Below are 26,394 nucleotides of genomic sequence, written 5' to 3' on the forward strand. Positions count from 1 at the left end.
GCTCTCCTCACTGTTGAACGTGATCAAGCTTAATAGCCTCTGATTGTCATCAGCAAATCGCTCTATGAAGGACCGAAAACGAATTCGCCTTTTCATTTCGTTGGGAAAGTTAAGAATCTCCTTCCAACAACTTGATCAGCCAATTGGTCAGAAAATGAGCCATCCAACAGGAAGATGCCCCAATGAATGGGGAGAAGAGCCCGCCCTTTATCCACGAAATAGCAGCAATATTAAAATACTAAAACTTCACTGAGAAGCTAATTTTACGAGCTAACCAGGTTTTCAATGAAGACCTAGAATACTCAATAAAACCACTTCATGCTGTCAAAGCAATGCTTGGCTACGTATATTTGAATCATTATTCAATCACAAAAGTGCTAAATACCCTTTTATGTGAGTAACTTTAACTCAACTTACAAAAATGCAACATCATGAAACTTTCTGAGATTCCATGATTCTCTTGAACCTGAATTCCCTGATAATCCAGGTTTTTACAGGTATGTAAAATGTGTAAAACGGAATGAATTTGCAGTACCTAGAGTGTCTACATTAAGAGAAACAACATCTAATCCGTTGGACAGGTTTTCTGCTCGATTGGAATGACGTTTGCCAATCAGCTGACAGGTGTTCCAATTTTGACATGACGTAACTCTTCTTACAGACACTCTAGCAGTACCCAGGGTTAACTCAACAATCAATACGAAACTAAGCAGGGAATGCTGTTGCAGTTGAGTTATTAACGGAAGAGAATGTCGATGAAGAGAAGATCAATGCAGATAGGACCTTTTGAAATGTTTATCTAGATTTGACAGAGTCTAATGAGGGGCTCGAGGATTTTCCTTCGTTTCGAGGGGTGCTTCAACTAGCTTGGGACCGAAGGTCTGGTACTTCCCGAACCAAAAGGTTGAGCATGTTTCTTCGGAACCTCATGGTCTTATTGTTAGTCTATGGTTAACCGGGTAGAATTTTTCACTGGGCAAAACAATCCCCCCCAAATCTGTTCTACAGAGCCAACAGCCTTGCTGTTTCTCAAAGTATGACAAGCACAATGTACAACCTATCCAGTCAAGGTAAAATTTCAAAAAATGCTTCATAACTTTCAAATAACGATTAACACCTGGGTCTAATATAATCAAAATTCACCTCCGTCATCCTGGTGCTGTCCACCTTCGCCTTGCCACGCCACCGGAGAAACTCAAAACAATCCTAATCACGTCCGGCACACAACGAATGCCTTTCCTCCCCTCTCCCAGTATCCCCCCATACGCCTCCGACGAATCGATTACCCGGAATAATTAATCCAATTGAATTAACATCTTCCCCATAATAACAACAAAGTGACTTTCCTCAGAAGAACCACCCGACATCCGTTTGGTATTGTTAAAAAAAAAACGAAAAAAATAAACTCCATTCCATGCAACTTCGTCGTCTTCGTCAGTTCGTCACTTCTCCCCCCCAGCCCTCCTGGTTCATCGCGCTTCCGGTCTCCGGTTTGTTTGTGCACGGCGGCACGGCACAGCACACACAGCAAGTGCCATTAAAAGGAGAAAGTCCTTGTCCAAAAGCAGGCGGCGACGGCGGCACGACACACCGCAAACGCGAATCGCAGTATGCCAGGCACTCACTCGCGTTCCAAACGTCGAACCGTGCGAACCGTGTGTGACTCTAGTCCCGTCCGTCTCTCACTCTTTAGTGACCCGTTTAGACACCGAGTGTGTTTGTGTGTGTGTGATGTGGTCCTGAATAGCCGCGAATGGATGGCAGGACTCCTGGCTCCTGAGTCGTTTTAGAATGTGAAAAGTGACAGTGCAATTTCGAAATTGAGTGATCCAATACTGCCCCCCCTCTCCGACCCCCAATACAAACCAAAGTGAATTACTCCCATTTAGTGTCGTTGTGAGGAAAGCGCGATAAATTTGAAAACCCCGGAAGTTCGGTACCGTGCCCGCACCAATGTTCGATAACGAAGAGGAATCAGCATTTGTCATTCTGACGCCGCCAATGTTCCACTACGGTTACAGAGAGGTTAATTTTCCCGCCTTATTTAGTTACTAAGTAGTTTCGTTGGAGTTAGGTCCTTCTGTGGCGTGACCTTACCACGCTTCCCTTCCGAGTTGGATCAGCGCGATACCACCGTCTTGCGCGACTTGATGGCAGTAGGCAGATTGTGAGGAAATTTTAATTGCTCCCTAAAGAGGGGACTCCGAACTCTAATGTACGAGTATGTGTGACTGTGTGTGCATTAATTAGCGGGCTAACCGATTGCAGCGTTGCAGGGGGTCATTTTTTGTGAAGGGCGTGTGGCTAGTAAAAGAAAAGGAGCATAGTAATCAGAAAATTTTCCCATATGGGTCCGGTTTCACTGAAAGGAGCACCTTTGGACAAAACGAAGCAGGCTACGTGCATGTGCGGTTAGAGTGTTTTCAGTAAAGTTGGTTGTAATGAGTATAGATTTGGGTAAACAGTCCAATCAGGTTTTCGATAATTTATGCAAATTCAACAAAAGAGAGGCAAGTTGATGCAGCGAAGCAAATCCAGTCCAAAAGTAGACCAAAAGCTTCTCAAGAGAACCGTTTGACAGCATACACATTATGGAATAGTAGGGTTAAAGTCCCTAATGGATCGACTCCGTAAAACTAACGCGAATGAACTAATGTTGGCCTAAGTTGCACATACATAAATTTCGAAGGAAAGCATTTTTTTGACGATTCTTCACTAGTAACCAAAAATATCCAATTTTTATTGCAATCAATTTCTATGCATTGTTCTAACAAAAATTGAAGAGCAGGATATGTTTATCGGTGGGCCTAATCTTTAGATCCATAGAGCCATTTCCCCTATCAATAAGAAATTGTATGCTCTTCAAACTATTCTTTAGTCAAGATATTGAGTTCTGTAAGCACAATGAAGCCTTGAACAATGTCCTGAACATCTCAATGATTCGGAAAATGTTAAGTATAAATGCTATTAAGTCTATCGAGAAAGGGAGGATAATTTCGAAAAAAAAGTATGGTGAAAACAATCATTTTAGTCAGTCTTTTTGTGATTATAATTTAAACCGCTTGGTTCGCATTCATTCTTCGAATCTTAGTATTACGACTGCCATTTTCGCAAGCCAAAATTGCTTACGTATTTTTTAATGGTCTCTTTCGTGCAGCAATTGCAATAAATAAGAATTTTACAAAAATCATTTGGAAAGCCATAATTTAATGCACAGTGATGAGTATTGCATCGTTAATTATATAAGACCCAATATTCAGCTTTTCGTTCATATGCAAAATGATGCAAGTACTTGTGTTTGTATTTGGCCAACAAGCAGTTATTTTTTTTTACGGTTAAGGTAGATTTTAGACAAAAATATTCGACCTCACTTTTTTCGTAACCTCACTTTTTTCCTGTTCAACATTTTTGAAAACGATATTTAGAGTCATGCTTACATTCGACTCAGTTTCAAAAGGCATAGGGTCTTCTTGTTTCACTGATTTGTATCCATTGGAAGCGACACCACTGACGTGTTTATGGTTCCATTTGTTGGTGTTTCAGTACTAAATTTCTAGTTGCAGTGTTTTTGAATGTTCTGTACTGAAGATAAAGTACATAGTATTCTCAGGTTATCCGAGTGTTTGTATTAACTTGGGCATAATTTAGGCATAAATGGGCCGCCAGAAGCGTGCCTGTATAGCTTTTAAAAAAAATGAACTAAAAGACAGTGCCTAGACCGAATTTTATATCTTAACTTTGAACAAAGACAACTTATCAAGAAGACTGGCAACTCTTATGCTGTTTTATACAGGGAATCCAAAATATCTCATAATGACAAAATGAAAAACTTTCAACGAGCCAAATGACAACGCATTGTCAGTAAAGGCACGTATCGTGACAAAACTCTCGTTTTTTCATGAAAAAAATCCCTCTGCAATAATAGCTTGATCAAAACGATGGAAGCAACCAAATTCAATTGCTTGTTCACAACATATTTAAGTTAATGGGGATTTTGTTTTATGTCATTTATTTATTTATTTATTTCTTCTTCTTCGCATTTCAAGCTTATTGCATATCGCATATTAGCTTATTGTGTGCTCTCAACTTAGTGTTCTAGATGCACTTCCACAGTTATTAATTGAGAGCTTTCGATGTCTGTACCATTTTTGCATTGGTATAACTGTTTTTTTTTTTTTTTTTTTTTATTATAGTCGCTTTAACACTCTTGGGTCATTCGTGACTTGTCCGGGGGTGAGATTTGAACTCGTGACTTTGGCGTGAGAGGTATGGATGTTAACCACTACGCCGGGGTCGCCCCCTTGGTATAATTGTGTGGCAAGTCCAATCATACTTCTATGTCCAGGGAAGTCGAGAAATTTTCCAACCCGAAAAATTCCTAGACCGGATCGGGAATTGAACCCAGCCACCTCCGGCATGGTCTTGCTTTGTAGCTGCGCCTTTACCGACTGAGCTAAGGGAGGCCCCCTATTTATTTATTCATCAATCAAAAAATGTATACTACATAATAACATTATAACTTATGATCTATGATTTCGCAGTGCTTGGAAATATTTTTTTCAGTTTTAGGGGTGGCATATTTAGTTCTATCATTTCACAATGTAGATTATAAACAGACATCACCCGATTTATCGGTCCATATTTCACGTAGTTAATGCGGTGACGATCTAACGCGAACAAAAGTCTCATTTTTCCATGTAATTCCGCTCAGAATTATCATGGTGTTCTAGAAAAATTTTCTCGTAAGACCATTAAATTCACTTTGAAATTCCATTGAAACTCTTCTAAAAATTTTCATGGAATCCTCCAGGATATTGATTACCTTTTGCGCTGGTGTATGCTGAATGGCATGGAGGCTAATGTAACTAACAGTGTTGGCAAAATCACCAATCATATAATATTTTTCCACTCTCATACGCTCTCAATGTCATACGTGATATTGGAACACAATATCATCATAGAGGTAACTCTAAGACCACTGGGTCCCGAAGAAAATCATTATTATTTTTGGCTCACTCAGTACCAGAACAACGGTCCCAAGCAGTCCCAAGCTATTTCACTCACCCCTGCATGTTCTGCATGAATCCACACACCCCTGATGTTATCTGTCAAACTTTCATAGCGAATCAAAACAAACATAGTGTAGTAATAGAATTTCAACTAGAATAGGGTACGTTAATCGTTTGCTTGGGACCAATAGGCTACTAAAGTGGTGAGCCAATTTAAAATCGTTAGTTTCGTATTGATTGTTGATATCATGCTTGATTTTGATTTTACAAGCTCCTTTGATATTGCGAGACTATTCACAACGTGCAAAAATCAAGCTGAGGGCTGGCGCGACACAAAAATGATTCCGTTGCAATTCGTTTTCTTAGAAAGAAAAGGTATAGTTTGCTATCTCTTTTTACTCTCCACCGATGGCAGACACGCTTGCTTGCTAGTTGATTTTTGTCTACGAAAATCAAGCGTGATCTTGGGCATTGGCGAAATTTGAGTTTTAGATATTTTTCCAACACTGGTATCAAAATCTCGCGCAACACGAGAGGCCTACCATTGTTGATCGATTTTCTTCATCGATTGTCTCATTCGCGAATAACCCGACTGCAAATGAATTTCCCATTCAGTGTGTTGTTTCAGGCGCAAGCTAACATCATCTTCTGTCGAACTGTGCTGCGAGCCTAGCGATAAATTCGTTTTTTGTTGCCGTGGTAAACCAAAGAGAAAGTCGATGAAGAGAATCGATCAACGAGGATAGGCCCTTTTCAAATGTTACGCGAGAGATGTTGTGCACGCTATTTCATAACTAACCCAAATTTGGGTAGAATCCACTCAGATCGGTCAAAACTGAACCTACCCAAAAATGGGTAAACTGCGTTTGATCTGACAAGTTGACAAATGAAGAACATCGACATGAATCCGATCGACGTTGTTCATTTGTCAACTTGTCACTCCCAACACAGTTTACCCATTTTTGGGTAGGTTGAGTTTTGACCGATCTGGGTGGATTCTACCCAAATTTGGGTAGTTTTGAAATAGCGTGTGCTATATCTTTCAACCGTTCAAGCGAGCCTTTGCAGTGTGAGTATGTCATTGGACACAGCAGATTGCTCCAATCTCATACGGTCAAAGATTTAGGTGTTATTATTGACTCTGAAGTGCGATTCAATAAGCACGTCTCCATGCATTTGCCACATTAGGATTTTTGAAAAGAAACACATACGCTTTTCAAAATATATATGCGCTATACTATCTCTATACTTCTTGAATATGTAGTTGTTGTTTGGGCACCCTTCTACGCTATACAGGTAAACAGGATCGAAGCCATTCAACGCTACGTGTTCTACCCTGGAGCAATGTGGGTAACTTACCGCCTTACGAAGAACGGTGCAGACTGATAGACCTGGATTCGTTGGGAGCAAGAAGGAAGCCACTTCAAAGGCTCTTAGTGTTTGGACTATTGTATGGTGACGTGGATTGCAGCTATTTTTTGAACCGAATCGACATTCTTGCACCACAAAGACAGATTCGTTACCACACACTGCTGTGGCAACCTCCCCCTTCGTACAAACTAATATTAGCAAGTGTACCTTTAATCTTAGGATCCGGCATTTAGACTTGATAATTATCTATACAGCTTTTTGTTGAAGATTTAAATAAATAAATTAAATTAAATTCCTTGAAACTATCCAGAGAATTCGACCCTTTATAAATTCTTCTCAAAACCTCAAAACAAACTCTAGAAAAAAACTCTTCTCAGAAATCCTAAAAAAATATCTTAGAATTCACCTCAGACATCCTTTGGAATTTTCTTAAAACTGTCCTATTAATTTATTTTTAGGATCCCTCCTTGAAGTTCTCCTCGCAACTCCCTCGGAGTTATTCTAAGAATAACATAGCAATTCAGTTTGAAAGTTTCACGCAAAGTCCGGCATCTTGAATTTTTAACTTTAAGGATCATGCACATTACATCCGAAAATTTAAAGCAAGTATGTCATGATTTTACATCGTGCATTTTCTGGGTAAAACACCATCACTGCATTTACTTACTTGTGTTCTTCGTAGCATTTCACAATTTCACGTAATCGAATACACAAAATTAATATAAACTGGAGGTCAAATCTCTTGGTGAACAAAATAAATCACCAAGAAAATCACTTCGACTTCACTTCTTTGTTAGCATTACTATCGAACAAGTTGCACAATATCGTAGGTGGTACGAATTCAAAACTTTAAAGAGCAAGACGGATATCTATTACTGGACAGATAGTAACTAGGAAATAATTACTATCTCCCAGATAAAGACATATTCCGCTCCAACAGTTAAGGATTGTCCTGGCCACGTCCTTACAACTTGTAGGGATAGGAAAGGTATGTTAGTCCAACATGTACTTAAGAGAAAAGCAGAGAACTCTACGACCCCTCATAAATGTCTCCTTAATGTCATCTATTAAATGGTACATAAAATGTTAATGGTCTCACCTTATAAATCCAATGTTTCCAGTAATCCCGTCCAGTTGGTTGCAAGCTAGTGGTATTGGAACGATCGTGGCATCTAAATACTCCTTTGAACAGGTGACGAATCATCTCAAGGATCGCACCAAGTTATTTCTGATATACCACTTTTACTTCATATCATACGCAGAACATCATCTACCGTACAACAGGAATATTCTCCGACTTTTCCGTTCCCGCAGGAGAAAAAACTTAACTTCCGATGGAATCAAAAGCAACGGAGAACTGAGTCACAGATCCAATGAGCGGAATACCGTTTATCGCACCTTACAGCGCGTAAATAAACTGAAATTAAAAATTATCACTCGCGGTGCCACAAATTTCTGGTCCGGGAGTAAAAAAATCAAACATCACAGATAGCGACATCTCTTCTGATGCTTCAATTGATGAATCACGTTTTCTTTCTCGATTCTAAAACTTCTCGGAAAGTGAGAAAACCACCACTCACACACGTATAACCGTCCGGGAGGCAGAGTGCCAGCGCTAATTCGGTAAATGCAGCCGAAAACTATGAAAGCGAACGCACGAACAAAACAGAGAGCAAACTTAAAACACAACCGTATCCAAAGGGGTTCGAAACTGCACTCTTCGACTCTACTTCTTTGTTAGCGAACGTAAAAGAATCATTGAACAAGCATTGTCAGATGTATTACCTCTAGCAGTGAATATATGTTTAATAAAACATGGAAATACGAAGTTTAAACCAATAACGATCCACTCATCTAGGATGTTTTTAATGGTGAATAAATATCAACGTTCCAACGTTCAACTTAAACGTTCCAATTACAAAAGTAAAAAAAAATATTGAATTAAACACAAACAGAGGAGATGGCAGCATTGCATGCAGCCTGTTGTTGGCGTTATTGGCATTCCCGCTCAGGGGTGTAAGCAAAATGTCATACAGCGTAGTCTGGCAGTGTGAATGTTTTGTCTACGACATTATTATACACGTGCATGTGTGACGTCACATTTGCTGTTGTATTCTTCTTCATTCCTTTATTTAACGTCAGGTCTCTGTTCCGCAATCTAGTGCCAATCACCGACGGACATCGATTGCCATCCATTGACGGCAATCGAATGTGCAGGAAGGTAGCTTCCACACACTTGAATAGGATATCGCACCCATTCAACACACATGGGCCGGGACCAACGGCTTTACTTCCCTTCCGAAAGAAGACGTGACCAGAGATTTGTATGCCTCAGAAAAATCCCACCGACCTCGGCTGGGATTGAACCCAGACCCATTGGAGTGTTAGAAAGCAGTCACGCTTACCACTACACCACCGGCGCCGGCAATTTGCTATTGTATTGAGAAGTAAAAGAATAAAAGAGATGACAGGTTTTGCTCACCATACCACCACCATACTTTTTTGGCATGGCGACGCACGCTACCAACGAATTTTACCAATACTTCTAGAAAGTGATGATTTAGAAATACAATAAGAAGAAGCAAAAGCAAATCGAGTGATGGTTAGTTGCCTCTTAAAATCAATTTGCAATGTTTTAGAGCAATTAAATGCTAAAAAGACGGAACTGATGGCAATTATGCAGCAAAAGAATCAGTATTTCTTTTGGAAAATACTTGCTTTGTTTCACTAATTGTTGTTATCGGTATGTAGATTTTTCCGGTTCTTCCATTGAATTCCCGGTTTTTACAACGCCCAGGAAACGGAGGAAGAGGTAGAGGGGCTTTAGTACTTGAAAGTATCTTGGCCAGATGGCCGAGGAGAGCACCAGAGAACAAGCGAGTGAAAACCAAGTCCAGAAACAGCAGAAAAAAAAAATCAGTTTAAAGTCTGCTTCCGGAAGTACAGATTATTTTATGTCAGTAGTTTATTTGGCTAGTAGTCAGTTTATTTGGAAAGTGCTCCTCTTACAATTATGAATATTATGAGATAAACTAGCCAACTAGCTAAAAATCTCAATAATAAAGTTTTAAAAAATATTACGAATATTTCGTCACGATTCGTGAAGTTTTCAAATAGTTGTGCCTGATGAAAAACAAGAGAAGAAAATCCAACGTTTTCCGCTCCAAAAATCTTAAATGCATTCGGTCTCTAGTAACAACCAACGTCGAACTAATCATCCTTCCCTCCCCAGAAGACCGCGTGGTCGTTGTCCGGCGCTGTTATTGATCTGCAAATAGATTGAATTCATGTGCTGTTCTGATCAATCATGGAGGTGCAACTACGTCTTCCAGTTAAGTTTTTGCCCATACGATGGTGGCGCCATGCTGTCAGTAGTGGTGAGATCAAAACTGACAACATACAGTGATCCATTTATTTCTCTCTTATTGCATATTTCTCCTACTCGCTAGCCAACTAATTAATTAATTAAAATAAATCACTAGCATTAAGACGCACATGTCAAAGAACATTGATTTGCTGCAATAAATATGAAGAAAAAGAAAACTTATGAATATATCACTAACGCAGAGGAACACCGCCATGTCAAGATCGGCTCAACCTTGATGAACTTCTCCAAAAAGTGTTCAAAATTCAAATGGTACACTTCTCAAGGATGTTTATGCAAATTATTCTCATGACTTGCTTCGAATGTTTTCTAGGCCAACTCCTTAAGTAGGTGCTACATTGGTAGCTCTTTGTAACACTTTCCATCAAAGAACGCGATGTTTCTATTCAAATACCTATTTGACACAAATGTTCAGAATTTAGCGACAAAAAATAACCATGCGTTTCCACTGGCAATAAAAAAAACCCGTGCCCGTACAAAAATGGAGTTGCATGGTTGTTCTTCATTCACGATAGTGTGTTTACACATGGAAAGCCACCGCCACCGCCAGTGGACGTAAGTGCTAAGACTTTAATTGAAAAGTCACATTCCCTTTAAGAACGGAACAACATTCTGCACTCACTTTCCATCTCACTTCATCAGCCTACTATGTTCGTTGCGATTGCTATTGTTCCCTAGCTATTAACGGTCCCCTTCCGGCGATCACCGCTAATTATTTCCACTTCCCACACACACAATATCAACTCGGTTTTGTAGAGCTCCACAAGGAAGCAGTTGCAAAAAAAAAGAAAAGAAAAATAGCAAAGTTGCAGCAAGCAACTGCCATATAAATTATTACCCCACACGACGCAGCAACTCTCCATTGGGTCAGTCAGGTCAAAATGGCCATTCCTCGCCGAAGACGACGACCGTTGCCGGTTGGGTAACATTCCTCCTGGACGGTACAACAGTGCAGTGACATAGTTGTGTTCCCATTTCTTCCGCAAAAATATATGACCATTATTTAGTACCTCCATGGTGCACTAAATCCCTGCAACTCGCGACTCACCTGCCTTACGGCATGTTTGAAACAAAGTCCCGCGAGAAGGCGGACTTTCAATTGACATCGATCGCATTTCGCCGATGACGTAAATTCAAAACAAAAACAACTGAAATACAAGGAGCAGGTTCTGGTTTGGTAGCTCTTATCAAGAGTTTCGAACCGAAGAAAATGAGCGTGCCACCAACTCGAAGAGCGCGTCATTGTTTCGCTATTACTATTGTTCATATTCAATTACCCTCCAATTACGGCGATTTGGGTGTTTGGTTTCGTGTGCTCGATACCCGAAGATTGCGTGCGATAGGTAAACCTATAGCTTTTCCAGCTCAAGGTCGATCGGGGAAGCTGTTTCGCCTTTTCCGGCAACATGAAAATGTTGGCGTGTGTGGCCCAACTCGCCGACAATTATAAAAACTCACCAACAATCAATTTACTAATATATTCCTTTTCGCAAATCTCTTCCATCACGACAATTCGATTCGTTTCGGTTCGATATTCACAGCCTGCTAGTTATGGTAAGAAAAACGGCGTTTGGTACGCATCGCCCGGCAACCAGGGCTGGGGCACCGGAAGTCGCCTGAGCCGCAAGCCCTCCGTGACCGAAGTGGACAGCATGCCGTCCGGCAGTCTGAAGCCGAGCGCCGGACGGGTGATTCGGATTATCAACAGTCACGATCATAGTGTTCAGGTGAGTATCGATATTTCAGGTTCGCAATTCTCGATTACTTTTTCAAAGGGACGTATCTGCTTCTGTAGAATCAAAGATTCAAACGTCAGTTTGTCGAAACTGTTAGAAAGCCAACGCAGCTAACGCCACCATCAGAAAGGGTAATGCTTTCCCAGTGGCGTTTCCTTAACCTCAATTTACCTGTGCACCAACTTTCAAAACGTAAACAATTATCAAAATATTCCTTGCAATGGATAGATATCGAGTAAACTAGAAGATAAAGTGTATTTTCCAACCGATTCGAGTATGAATATTTCATTAAATCTGAAAGTTGGAAAGTTGGTGCACAAGTAAAAAATGAGGTTACGGGACACCAGGCAACATTGGTGTACTTGGCAGTGCTGCAAAAAAGCTTACTGCATTTTCGCAACAAAGAAAAAAAATGAATCGCTTCATTCCGAGTAAGTATCTTCGAAAACGTTTCTGTCGGGAACGGCTGGAACCCATGTTCAGGGTTGGGGGAATATGGATTCCCAGTCGAAAACGTCTGCAGTCATTTTTGGAAGCGTCTGCAACCTTCGTTGGAAACGTTTGGAATCTCGAATCTAGGAGTCTGAGGGAGTCTCGAATCTATGTCGGGAACGATTGAAATCTCCATCTAGAACGTCTAGAATCTCCGCCGAAAATGTTCGGAATCTCCATCGAGAATGTCGGGATCCTCCATCGGGAACTTCTGAAATCTTCGTCGAATCTTCATCATCCAGCACTAGTACGAGCACCTCGGCACAGGAGTGGAACTTCGGATCAGAAAGTGGCTCCACTTGTCATTTGTGAACACTAGCGCACCTAGCGGTAGAAGGCATCTTCTGCCTGCAGTTAAGATAGACAGCATCCTATGATAGTGTGAGTGCACATAGAAAGCCCGTGTGGAACGCTACAACAATACGCTTGTTGAGCAGAAAAATGAACCACCTTTTGATTCACCGATTTGTTTGCACTTCCCCTTCTGTTCTGTGACCTCGGGTAATGAAGAGGAAGGTGTCGTGCGGTGCTCACTGGATCCGGAATTCCAAGGTCTTGGTACTCCTCCGCACAGACACCTAGACGTCACTTGGCGGAAGGCCATCAGAGCAAAAACACAAAACAAACAGTGAGCTGAGGTTCGCAAATGGTTCCAGATTGAGCTGTGTTCCCTCCGATGGACCTAGCAGGAGAATGATTCACTCTCACCGATTAGTAGAATAGTCACTGAACCATCTCCAGCCGGGTTCGACTCATTCTTTCCGGCATATTATTTTGCTACAGTGCCAGTGTAAGGACAAAACTGGTCACTAAGGCATACTCGTCAATTTCTGGTTCGAAGAATCTTAATCTTGAATTTCACTAACCGAATCTTCGTAGCTTGCATAGGAGCTCAATGTTCGTTGCTAAACCGGAGTCTTGAAAAGCATTGGCAAGTTTCTTTTAAGCTGCTATTGCGTCGGCTGCAACCTGGACCAGACTATAATTATAGCATTGCAGGCTTCTACAAATCGATCACCTCACCCGTAGGTCTACTTTCACGGCCACGAGCCTACCGCAGGAGATGGCTTGACTGCACTCCAACTTCCTGCGCGGATCAAGATCATCTGCAGCAGGAATGCCGGAGAAGAATATTTTTGACAGATGTTCAACTTTTCTACAGCTGATAGTCGTTACTCAAATGCATCCTGGTTCAGTTCAACTTTCGTTCCCATCGCTTTGTTGAGATCCGCATCTTGTCCAGCGTAAGAAAGCTTGATCTATAGGTTAGGTCCTGAGCCTTTAATCTCTAGCAGAGTTGAAAGAAAAGTGGGCTTTAGGTTTGAAGTAGCAATATTAGGGACACCTACCTACACCTGCGAAGAATTCTGGAGGTGCAACGAACAATTTCAGTGGTACGAAAGGCCAAATTCATGAGCTTTTTTCATTGGTAGCTTTGACAGTGATTTTATCAATAAGGAGTCTTGGGAAGAGTTTTTGCAAATGACAAGACCCAATAAAGTTGTTTTAGTACGGAATTTCACCACAGGTGGCGCTGCTAAGTTTTACTCTTTAGTTTGACTAGATAGAGGTGCGGTGTGTTTAACAAAGCTGTAGGTTATTTCATAGTTAAAAGCTTTGCTAAAGATACCATGTCTATATCGGCTCGCGTCTTTTAGATATAAGGCGTTATTTATGGAAGGTCCTCTAAAATAAGTTTTTTACATGTATTTCCAAAAATGTTAGTTTTAGAGGGCTATAATGTTAAGCAATTTTTTACAAATCCTAAAAGTACACAACTTTGCCCTGGACCATAGGGTACTATTGATAAAACTGTAACAGTTATTGGCAATATAAGTCCAAAAAGTTTAAGCACCCACAGACTTCAAAGGGGCAAAGGGGGGCAGACGGATTCTAAAAATAATGAAAGTATATTGAAAATACTATAATTTCTCCCTCAACCTAACCCCTAACATCAATCTACCTGTTCAACAACTCACGAAAATAAAAATTTGTTGCTGTAAATCGATACAAATTAATGAAACTACAATACCTTATGCATTTTGGGACCGATATATAGTTATGGCTCTAAATCACGTTTTCAAAGTCGTTGAACAGGTAAAAAGTGAAGTTACGAGACGCCGCTGAGTTTAGCTCCTACCAAACTGCCGAATCAGTTCATCGTGATCCTTTACCAATAATCTTTCAGTAATTTACCGGATTAGCGTCTGGGATGAAACAGATTCGCCAGGGTGGTCAAAATCTCCTTTGCCCCTATCAGATCCAACAGGTCATCGTGGATGAAGACAATGTTTGGAAGTCACCTTGCCATCGTTTCAAAAAAAAATCCTAAAGTGGCTCCTTAAAAACCTATGAAATCTATCCACGAAGATCATCTCAAAATGGCCAAAACGCCCGTCTAAGAATGCAGAATAGCTTCCCGAGTTGAAGAAAACCGTTCGCGTGTCCACGCCACGCGAGCCAGCAGCTGCCTCTCCGTGTACAACAAAGAAAAATGTGGTCATGTGCAGAACCGGAAGCATTTCATCAAGAAATTTACATGTCGACGCGTCTCCTTATTAGCTATTCAAACAACTCCCTGCCGTTGGCCGGAGTGAGGGCACCTGACCGGTCCGGTCGGTGGATTGCAATGCAAAGTAGACCAAACAGCAGCGATTATGTATTGTTCGCATACATACCGAATATCGATTAATTGTGCTCCTGCACGTTTCGCACGCTCTCGTGCACTGCTGCTGTGAGGCTTTCTTCACAAAGTTTTCGGCGACTGTCAACTCGTCAACCGTCGTTTGATTGATTAATGACCACATTTGAAAGGCGCCAATTGGCGTGTCTGGTGGCTCCACGTGGGACACTCTACGGGACTCGTCCGCGCGGCAACCTTGAGCTGTCAGCTCAAGGCAACCGAACCAAACACACCCCACATATACGGGAAGTCAGTCGGAAAGTTACGAGCCCCCGGCGGAAGAAGCAAGACAATAAATAAAACGCTTACGTTGCTTCTATGGAGGGGATGGGGTTGTTCACACGACCAGCGGGTTTCGAGTTTCAAATCGATGGGAAATGCATAATGCATTTGCCATATGTGCATTTTCATTCTCAGCTGGAAAAGCGCAGTTTATCCTTTCTCGAGATTTCTAGGGTGCATTGGGAGATTGTCGGCATTAATTTGAAACACTTTTTTTCTCGCATTCCAGTGCCGCGTACTGCTAAATCTCCGTACATCGCAACCCTTCGAGGAGGTCCTGGAGGACCTCGGTCAAGTGTTGAAGATGATCGGCGCCAAAAAGATGTATACCAGCAGCGGTCAGGAGGTGCGCAGTTTCTCCCAGCTGCGCAACGAATTCGCCGAGGTCGACACCTTCTACCTGAGCAATACCCCTTCGCTTCCGGTCGGTGCCCTCGGGCCGGGTGTAGTGATTCCGCCTTCGCCGGCGCGACGCTCCCGCTCCCGGCTGGGTGGTTCCGTTCCGGATGACCTATCGAAAACGGCTCGGCAGCGAGCACGCAGCAAAAGCAGACCCCGGGTGCTGTACGCGCCGGAAAACGAACTGGTACGGGCGTCGTCCGATTACCCCCTGCTGGACTCCATGAAAGAGGAACCCACCCGCATTACCATCAGAGGACTGCGGCGTACCTTCTATCCCCCGATGCACCATCCACCGGTGGATAATTCACCGCCGGATAAGAAGCTCTCGCTGTTCTGGGTGTAAGTATTGGCTCTTTGGGGTAATCAAAAATGATGGCAGGTTATCTGATTAATGCGCTTCGCTCTTCCACAGGCATGGTTATCGCGGCATCGACTCAAAACGAAATCTCTGGGTACTGCCATCGGGTGAGCTCCTGTACTACGTTGCGGCTGTTGCCATTCTGTACGATCGGGAAGAGGAAGCACAGCGGCACTACACCGGACACACGGAGGATATCATGTGGTAAGTGAATGATGAGTGGTCGACTTGTGCTTTTTGTTATTGTGCCATGCTGGAGGGGACATTGAGCCTGGTCGCCAGTGTAATGTTGATGACCAATTATATAAACCTTCCATGATTGCTGAAATAGATAATGATGAGATGGCTCTTAGATAATGACTTATGCGCGAGTCGATTGAAATCAACCGAATATTAAATAAGGGTTAAGTTGATCCTTAACATGGAATCGTAAATGCATAGGTGAAGGATATGAGAAAGGAGAGGCAAAGGTTTTGAAATGCAGAATTAGATGTCGTCGAGATTGAATGCGCGTTGATCCAGGTACCTATCGTATAAATTTGCATATCATCTAGTTATGATTATTGTCAAAAATACTTACATTTCGATAAAGATGATGCTACCTATTCTACCTTTTATGTGATTATCATCACAGAATCCAAATTTGAATCGTACATCAGGTTCATTAACAATACACTCGTTCCGAGAAGGGGCTCATGGTCATCTTCTTCTTGTTCAGGTTCCGTCACCACCCGGAATGAACGCTCGGTGCGGTTAGTGTTACATGCAAACGAAAAAGAGATCCAACCAGGATTAGTTTTTTAAAGTAAAAGCTTCATCTGAATACCCAACTAACCATATCTCAGTGACATTGTCTAACTCTGAACATACATTAAAAGTTATTTTGTGATGATATGGTTACTTTGGTACTCACATGAAATGTTGTGCAAGTACCACAAGTTCAACAACGTCCAACTATGGGCAGCTCAATGTTAATACCATTTACTCTTTGAATCAGCGTACACCAACATGATAATCTGCAAAGAAACACCTAAGAATGTATAGAGATAAAGCTCAAAATACAGTTTTAACTGATGGTACTTTATAAACATCAGACTGTACGAAGAGCATGGAAATCGGAAGTGGTTATCACAATAGGGGGGACCTTTTCCTTCTTGGCATTAAGCCGGGAATGTTTGATGGAATTTTGACTGGATGACGGATCATTCTCATCATCCGTGAGCATATCAAATGGATTGCTCAAATAAATTCCATCCGAAGGGGGATCAAGAGATTGCCCTTTTCATTTGCGCTTAGCCGCCATGGAAACAGAAGAAAGTCTCTGCAAATCGACTTTCAAGCAGATTACTATAAGAATTTGGAGGATCGAAGAAGAATTTTCCGAATCGATATCCAAGAGGGTCCAAAGAAGGATCGAAGAGGTATAAGAATAGAACAAGGTAGACAATTTGCGGGTAATATTTAGCACTGAAAAGTGCTGTTTAAATTTGTTTGTAGCTTTAGGTAGCAGTAACACCATAGAGGTAACTCTAAGACTAGAAGGTCCCGAAATAACGTGCTCAACTTTTTGGCTCAGTTCTGGTACTCTCTTCGGTCCCAAGCTAATCGATTCACCCATCGAAAATCCACTAACCCCTCATTTTATCTGTCAAACTTTCATAGCGAATCAAAACAAACATTGTGTAGTAGTAGAATTTCGACTAGAATGGGGTACGTTAATCGTTTGCTTGGGACCAATAGGCTAGACAAGTAGTGAGCCAATTTAAAATCGTTAGTTTCGTATTGATTGTTGGTAACACTTTCTTCGGCAAGAGAGCACGATGCGAATTGTGAAGTGTGATTTCTACAAAAGCTGGTCATGCGGCATATACAATTTTATTAGACACCCTACCATTTGAGCAGAGTGGCAATGGCCTCTCAATTTCCCTGGAATAGATACCGGAAATCCAGGAGGCCAATCTTCGATTTCTACAAAACCTGATCATGCGGCATATCAAAATTGTCAGAATTTTATAGACATGTCATTAGCTTCCATGTCTATTGAACAGGGTGACAATGGCCACCCAATGACTTTGGAACAGGTTTCGGAAGCCCCGGATGATGTGACAAATTTCTGATTTCTACAAAAACTGACCATGTGGCATATCAAAATTTTCAGAAAGCTGTAGATGTAAGATTCTAGATGTAAACAATGACTTATCTCGATGATTTCTAGAAAGTCAAGGCTCGCCCTCGCAAACCAACATCCTCATCGGGTAGGGGAAGATTTCTCCTATCCGATGGTTATGTTAGTTAGGGTGGGCGTGCCTTGAATTCCTAGATTTTAACAATGGCAAGAACTCATTAGACATCCTACCAATTGAGCAGACAGACAAAGGCAACCCTATGTCCCTGGAATAGGTTCCGGGTGCCATGGAGAAAGTGGTCAATCTCTGATTTAACAAAAACTAGTCATTAATAGCCATGCCAATCGAGTAGAGTGACAATGGCCTCCCAATGGCTCTGGAACAGGTTCCGGAATATCGAAATATTCAATATTTTATGGGCATGTCATAAGAGCTAATGGCAATTGAGCAAAGTTGGAGGAGGTGGCCAATCTCTGGCTTCAACTAGTCATGCAGCATACCGAAATTTTCAGAAATTTGTAGACCTTTCGGGTTTCTGAAACCTGTTCCAGGGACATTGGGTGAAAATTGTCGCTCTGTTTAATTGGTATAGTGTCTTATGAATTGTCTACAAATTACTGACGAAAGCCTGGCAAAAACGAATTTGAAATTGCTAGGGACATCTCCTGGACCGGGAGGCTGCCCATAATCCATCTTCACGTACGTTTCGTCGAACAAGAGGATGCATCCTTCGTACTTTGTAAAAAGCTCATTGTACAACTTCTAGGCACGTCTTTGGGCCCTAGATTCTGCTTCAGTGTCTTGTTTGGTTGCTTACTGGTCCGAAAAAATCGAAATTCTTCTCGCTGACGAATCCTTCTGACGGTGCTTTGGCTGGCATCGAATTTCTTGGCGATATCATAATCCGACAGCCCTGGGTTTGCCCTAACCATTCTCAACACCTTCAAATGCAGCTTCCGATCCTTAGTTCCAATACGACGCTTGCTATGATCCTGCCGATCGATAGAGAGTGTGAGAACACTGCACATGGTCGATTTAGGTGTAGGTGTCCAAAAATTGATTTTCGGTTCGCGGCTTCCAGCAAATTTAACTTTTTTTTAGACAAAATTAATCGTTACGCTGTCAAAACATTCCAAACCCGCCGCTAGAAGCACTGCAGTAAAATAAACAGTGCGTCCAGATATTAAAACACTAAACCTTTAGTCACTCTATTGAATTGACATGGCCTCTACTGACATGGTCATGAACTTCTGAAAATCTTTTGTAGTAATCGAAGATTAGCCACATCCTCTGGGACTTCCGGAACCTGCTTCAGGAACATTGGGTGGCCATTGTCACTCTACTCAATTGGCATGGTTAAGACATGTTCATACAATTCTGAAAATTTTGATATGCTACATGCCTAGTTTTGGTTTTTTTTTAAGATTGGCCACTTTCTCCGAGGCCTCCGAAATCTGTTCCACATTTGGCAACACAATGTTGTCACTATGTTTGTTGTCACTATGTTTATTTGGCAGCGTGTCAAATGAATTGTCTATGCATATTTGTTCATTTGTATATGCCACACGACTAGTTTTAGTTGAATTTAATTATTGACCACTTCGTTCGGGATTTCCGGAACCTGTTCCTGGGACAATGGATGGTCGATTCTAAAATTTGTATACGTCACTTTTCAATTATTTGCTATCTTATTGTTTGAGCTTTGTAATGAGAATCGGTCCTTTTACGGTGGGAAAAATCGTCGTTAAGCCTTTCTGGCGATTCTTGGTGAGTTTTGGCGTTTTTCAATCCATTATTTTTCTATGCTTACCTTGCGTTTTAGAGCCATTTTTTCCGGTCTACTTGGTTCCAGGTCATTTCGGCGTTTCTAATGTTATTTTTTATATTTTATCATTTAGTCATTTCAGAGTCTTTTTACCGTTTGTATGTCACTTTTACCGGTTTTAGGGCCACTCTGATTCTCAACCATTTTGGCGTATATTAGGCGATTTTTATATTTTATAGAAAATTTTGACGTTTTATAGTTATAGTAGTTTATAGATTCTTAGTCATTTTCGGTGTTATGGGGTCATGAATTTATGTAATTTATCAAAGTGGGTCGCAATTAACAATCGTTTGATAACTGCTGAAATAGATCAAATCTCATGCGTTTTAATAAACTCTAGCATTTCTCGATTACTTTTTCGAAGGGACGTATCAGCTCTTGTAAACAATGCATTTGATCATCGATTTGGCGTAACTGGTAGCTCGCCCATGCATGCTAACACCTAATAGTGGTGACAGTATGCGTGGGCGAGCTACCAGTTGCGTCAAACCGACGATCAAATGCATTGTTAACAAAAGCAGATACGTCCCTTCGAAAAAGTAATCGAGATTTGTGATTAAATTGAATGTCTACCGCAAACCTATTATGATCCAGAAGCATTCAAGGGTCAGAATAGGATGCATATTCTGAATCAACTACTCAGAACTTCCGCGAAAGGATTCTTGAGCCCGATGTTACAGTTTATTGACTAACTCTGGATTCTTCTTTAAATCATGGAACGAAAACAAATCAATAATTCGATACTTCTCTATAACTCGATGGTCCCTTCACGAACGAGTTTGTGGAGAGTTAAATGTGTATATCCATAAACTATCATCGCTTTAAACAATTCTTTCACTCTTTCCTCAATCTCAGTATGGAAGTGCACCCGTCCCGGGAACTGGTTGGTTCCGGTCAGCGTGCCGGTCGCGACCGCAAATCGCAAGCCCACGTCCGCATCTGGAGCACGGAATCCCTTCAAACGTTGTACGTGTTCGGGATGGGCGAGCTGGACACGGGCGTCCTCGCAGTGGCCTTCTCGCAGCTCAACGGCGGCAGCTACATCCTGGCGGTGGACGCTGGCCGCGAGAGTATACTTTCCGTGTGGCAGTGGCAGTGGGGACATTTGCTCGGCAAGGTGGCGGTAAGTATCGTTGAGTAGAGATCAAGTTTATTCGAAGATTATGAGCGATACGATTCGACGGTCTGTGCTGGTCCTTTGGTTCAATCGCTTTTCGTGGACGATCTCCCTAAAACAGCTTCAAAGATGTACTGAAATGAATTACTCATTATAATAAGTATCTTCAGAACACAAATCTATTTAAAGAAAATAAGAGCTACGACTTGACTCTCTTTTTATGCGATTGCGGTTGACCCAGTTCCTAATTAGAAGTTTACGAATTACAATGTTTATTCCGGTGTTCGCTTAAAATGAGTCTTGATGGCTACAACTAATGGCCAAAGTTTTCATCGACCGCAAAACATTCCCCGAAAAAAAAAGAAGAAACAATTTGCACTTTGCAACGCCCGGCTGTCATGCAATGGCGCAACAAAACATACACACCAAAAGCCGGAAGTGCTTCAAACTTTCACGTTTCGTTCACCTTTCCCCCTTCTAATTTGCTTTGCTGATGATGGCAATGATGGTTACGGGTGTAATTCCAACGAAAACAAATAGGAAATGGGGTGGTGAACCGAAGTGAGAAGATAGGACGTTAATTTATGTCTATGTGTTAATTTTCGCTTCCTTCCGGCACCGGCTCACGGCATTCCCTCCTCTGGCGATGGACGATGACGAGTGCAGACACTGCAAGAGGGCATCTGGGGCGCGACATTCCATCCGCTGGACGACAATCTATTGATCACACACGGCAAAGGCCATCTGGCGTTCTGGCACCGTCGGAAGGATGGGTTCTTCGAGAAGACAGACATTATCAAACCGGTAAGAGGATTGAGGTTATGTTTTTTTTTTATTAGAAACAGAACTCATTCCATTACTTTTGTTCCGTTGCAGCCATCGAGAACTTTTGTGACATGTGTTCAGTTCGAACCGGACGGTGACGTAATCACTGCGGATAACGACGGTTTCATCACGATCTACAGCGTCGACGCCGATGGGGCGTACTTTGTGCGGATGGAGTTTGAGGCTCACAGTAAGGCCATTTCCTGTCTGGTGATGCTGTCGGAGGGGACGCTCATTTCTGGAGGCGAGAAGGATCGGAAGATCGCAGCGTGGGATTCGTTACAGAACTACAAACGAATTACGGACATCAAGGTGAGTTGCTTTGGTGGGTTTGTTGGGGTACCTAACCTTAATGAAAACTTTGTTCCCAACAGCTACCGGAATCAGCCGGAGGAGTTCGCACGATCTACCCGCAACGACCGGGTCGAAATGATGGAAACATATACGTTGGTACTACGAGGAACAATATTCTGGAAGGATCGCTACAGCGCCGGTTCAATCAGGTCATCTTTGGCCACGGCAAGCAGCTGTGGGCATTGGCAGCACATCCCGACGACGAGGTGTTTGCAACGGGAGGTCACGATAAATACGTAGCGCTATGGCGGCGCCACAAGCTCATCTGGACTTCGTCGGTGGGCTACGAGATCATTTCGTTGGCGTTCCATCCATACGGTGCGGCTCTGGCCGCCGGAAGCTCGGAAGGACATCTGGTGGTGATCAATGCGGAGAACGGAGCGACCATGCTGACGATTCGCGTCTGCGGATCGCCACTCAACTCCGTGCAGTTCAATCAAGGTATAGTAGCGAGATAGGTATATCAAAGAGTCTCACTCACAATTTCGCTATTTCCCAGTGGGTGACATGATCGCCATCGGTTCGCAAAACGGCAGCATCTACCTGTTCCGGGTATCGCGAGATGGGTTCTCGTACAAGAAGATCAACAAGATCCGGGGTTCGCAACCGCTGACCCACCTGGATTGGAGTTCCGAAGGCAACTTCCTCCAATCGGTAACGGTCGATTTTGATCTGCTCTTCTGGGACGTGAAATCCCTCTCGCCGGAGAAGAGTCCCATCGCCATGAAGGACGTCAAGTGGGCGACCAACAACAGTACGGTCGGTTTCCTAGTGGCCGGCATGTGGAACAACCGCTACTATGCCACACCGGCCAACACCATCATAACGACGGCTTCCCGAACGATCGTACAGGATCTGATCGTCAGCGGCGATGGCGACGGGTACCTGCGCCTCTTCCGCTACCCGTGCATTACGCCCCGGGCCGAGTTCACCGAAGCCAAGGTCTATTCCGGAACGTTGGCGTGCGTGAAATTCCTGCACGGCAACCACAGTCTGGTCACGGTCGGTGGCACCGACGCATCCCTCATGATCTGGGAACTCACCGAAGAATAGCCACTGTGGCCTCCGTGGCGTTCAGGTGCCGCGCCACAGTCCGCCTCTCCAGGTAATCTTCCTAACACTAGGCTAGTAGCAAAACATCATCAAAAAGTAAACCCAAAAGCCCCCAAAACTCACATCACCGCCACCTCACCGATAATCAGTCAAAATCCTCTCAGTAACGAATCAAACGCTAGCAATAATCCTAATCCAAATCAACCACCTCCAATCCAACAACAACAACTACTACTACTACATCCACAACCACTACCACAACAAACAACAGCGGACGATCAGCGGCCGAGCCAATTGGGAAACACAGCGGAAACTGCAAACGGTACAGCTGATCAATGGGTATTTATGCAATAAGAAAACAAAACCAGTTCCTTACCAAACCACAGTACCACAGAAACTAAAATTTCCTCATCCTTACGTTTGACCCCAGAATAATCGCAAAACAATCAGTCCAGTTATTTAAGCATTATTTTGGTGTAGATTTCCTGCTATGCTACTCTATTTACTGTAGGCTGGATTTAAACCAGTAGATTGAATGGAAATACCGTGCGGGACCGAAATCCGTACACCTAGGCACAAGCTCAGCTTTAATGCTCAACATAATGTTATTACTTATCTTACAATATGTTTTGTATCGCACTTACTTCCTATAGTTTTTCCTATTTTTCTTAGTTATTTGAGATCACTAAAACTTAGGCTGTGTTCCATTTAAGGAATTTCTAATTAAATGTGACAGATGGAAAATTTTCAAATAAACCTGCTATTGTACCTGACTTATTTCTGACAGGCAAGGAGCCATTTTTGAAGCACATCTTCTCGAAAATTAGCCGATCGACAACAAAGGGATTTTCGAACATCTTAATTTATTTCCGAAGTATCAAATTAAAGAGAAAATTCACCTAATGGAACACACACGGCCAATCAGCTATGCGTTCCTGCAGGTTTTCCCAAATTTGAGTAATAGGGGAAATGGCTCTAATGTTGGCCTTTGGATCTAAGATTGGGCCCATAGCTAAAAATCTGCTATTTATCAATTTTATCTAGTTGAACGCGTCATTGGAACGGTACTAATGGATATTTTTGGTCGTTATTGAAAATTTAGTCGATTGCTGAATTTATGTATGGGCCCAAATTAGGGACATTTAGGCCGACATTACATTCATTTCCCCTATTCGTATGGATAGAAAATGCTCTGAGTCAATTGAATTCAGTCGCTGAGTCGTTCTGATTGGCCGTGTATAGCAGGTTTATGTTTAAAAAATTAGTGAAAATACACCAAATGGAACACAGCCTTAGAACAACTCACTATTGGAACTATTAGAAAAATATGTTTTAAATGTATGGCTCTTGAATCAAAATCCGTACACTTATAAATCAAAATCCGTACACTATTGGGGAGGTTGTTGTAGAGATGTAAGACACACAATGTATAGCAAAAAGCAGAGGCGGAATGTGCTGTCAAATCGGCCTACTGAATAGCCATCAATGAGATGTAAATGTTTAAGGCTCAGTTAACTTGTCATCTCTTTCCTTCTCCCGCTGTTTAAACGGTTAAAGGTCACATTCCGTCATCCATTTAATCAGCCAGAGAACGAAACAGGCGACAAATTTACTGGGCCTCACTTGTCTACGCTCATTGATTTTCCATATGTGAATTTGGTTCCAAACATCAACAAACCATCGTTGCTTATGACTTTGTGTTTGGAACCAGTTATGCGAGGTAGGCGACGATTGTTCGTATTTTACAGTCACCTCCCTCCCAGCAAAAAACGTGAATAAAGCCCCAAGGGCAATGACAGCGGAAGCGGAAAAACCCGAAAAAGCCGGCGCACAATGTATAAGTTTTCAGGTTTTTTGACAGTTAGCCCATGCATTATCTGTCAAAAAACCCGAAAACGTATGCATTGACTTCAGTTAGGCATCTTTATGTCATTTGTGACAACTGTCAAACTTTCCGTTTCCGTTCCACTTCCGGTCACATTGCGTTTGGACATTAAGGCCTGTATAGAAATCGAAGCGAGGCAAAAATCTCATACAAAATAAATACCACTTTTTTTTTCACCTGTATGAAAACGCAATTGGCAAATATTTCACTTCGCTTTGAACTGTAAACAAATACGATCCAGCTAAACAAAGAGTTGACTTTTCGAGAAAGAGCGTATCTCTAGATAGAGCTGGAATAAGGGCGTAACAGCTTTTGTAAACAATTACTTCTCTCGATGATTTCTAGAAACTCAAGGCTCGCCCAAGCAAATCAATATCACCATCAGGCATGGAAAGTCTTCCCCTACCCGATGCCTGTGTTGGTTTGCATTGGCGCGCCTTGAATTCCTAGAAATATAATCGCCAATAGCCATTGTTTACAAAAGCTGTTAGGCCCTAACTCCAGCTCTATCTAGATCTGTCTTATTTTCACTTTACCGGAGGTGTAAACTGATCGATTTCGTTTCACATGAACTGTAAACTGCGAAAAAAGGAAACTGAAAAATGTTTCACAACCTTTTTCGCTAGCGAAATTTCATGATTTTTCGCGTGCTTCAAATTTCGTTTCGCTTCGATTTGGATACTAGGCTTTAAGAGTGGAGTAGGTTATATTTGAATTACATGCCTGCCTTTCGCCTAGAGAGGGTCTAGTATAAGAGAGGAGCGAACTGGCTGGTTTTGAGCCAAACGAACTGTCAAAGCCAGAGCCAATAGAGCAGCAACTATCTTGATTGCATTGGCAGTGTTGCTAGAATTCACCTAGGCAAGGGTACCAAGGCAGTTTGTGTTCAATCCGCTCCTCTCTTATACTAGACCCTCTCTACTTTCACTTACATGAAATCACGGCCAATGAGATCAACCCAAATTTGAGTTCAGTTTACTCATAATCGCAAAAAGTGCAGGAACTCAGCGATGTGTAAATTTGCCTCATGTTCTCCTGTGGAAAACCTCAAAAATCTGCTGGAATAGTACCAATGGACTGAGATAATCCAATCTTTGCTTTTCTCATATTCGGGATTTGCTGGGAAAACCTGGAACAACATGAGGCAAATTTACTCATCGCTGAGTTCCTGCACTTTTTGGCGATTTATGAGTAAACGGAACTCTAATTTGGGTTGATCTCATTGGCCGTGTAAGCATCTTCCGGTGTCCATTTAACGTTGGCCACTTCCATTTTCCGCTGAGTTGGTATTTTATAAAGGAGAATCATTAAATCATCACTGAACATGTGTACGGATTTAGGATCAACCGAAAAAATAGGATTAAAGTCCGAACAGTTATAATTTTGATAAATAAATGCACTCTGAACACTGAACTTAAAAATACGTTTTATAGTTGTTTGAGGCCTATTTTCTTAGCAAATTTCTAACGGAAACAACCAATTGACAATTAC

At 42.1% G+C, this 26,394-nt stretch overlaps 1 protein-coding gene across 1 annotated transcript in view; it reads left to right on the plus strand.

Annotated features, from left to right (window-relative positions):
- DCX-EMAP (Doublecortin-domain-containing echinoderm-microtubule-associated protein) overlaps positions 1 to 23,237 on the plus strand; it is a 108,496-nt gene extending 85,259 nt beyond the window's left edge. The window contains exons 2-9 of the mRNA XM_065221338.1: positions 11,307 to 11,492; positions 15,188 to 15,699; positions 15,773 to 15,922; positions 20,525 to 20,792; positions 21,453 to 21,590; positions 21,663 to 21,923; positions 21,986 to 22,406; positions 22,465 to 23,237. Of these exons, the coding sequence (XP_065077410.1) occupies positions 11,307 to 11,492; positions 15,188 to 15,699; positions 15,773 to 15,922; positions 20,525 to 20,792; positions 21,453 to 21,590; positions 21,663 to 21,923; positions 21,986 to 22,406; positions 22,465 to 23,018 (2,490 nt within the window). The 3' untranslated portion in view covers positions 23,019 to 23,237. The remainder of the gene's footprint in view (positions 1 to 11,306; positions 11,493 to 15,187; positions 15,700 to 15,772; positions 15,923 to 20,524; positions 20,793 to 21,452; positions 21,591 to 21,662; positions 21,924 to 21,985; positions 22,407 to 22,464) is intronic.
- The last annotated feature ends 3,157 nt before the right edge of the window (positions 23,238 to 26,394 follow it).

Source organism: Ochlerotatus camptorhynchus, unplaced genomic scaffold (assembly GCF_037179485.1).
Source record: "Ochlerotatus camptorhynchus isolate MF236.1 unplaced genomic scaffold, CSIRO-AGI_Acam_v1.1 ptg000141l, whole genome shotgun sequence".
Taxonomy (NCBI): domain Eukaryota; kingdom Metazoa; phylum Arthropoda; class Insecta; order Diptera; family Culicidae; genus Ochlerotatus; species Ochlerotatus camptorhynchus.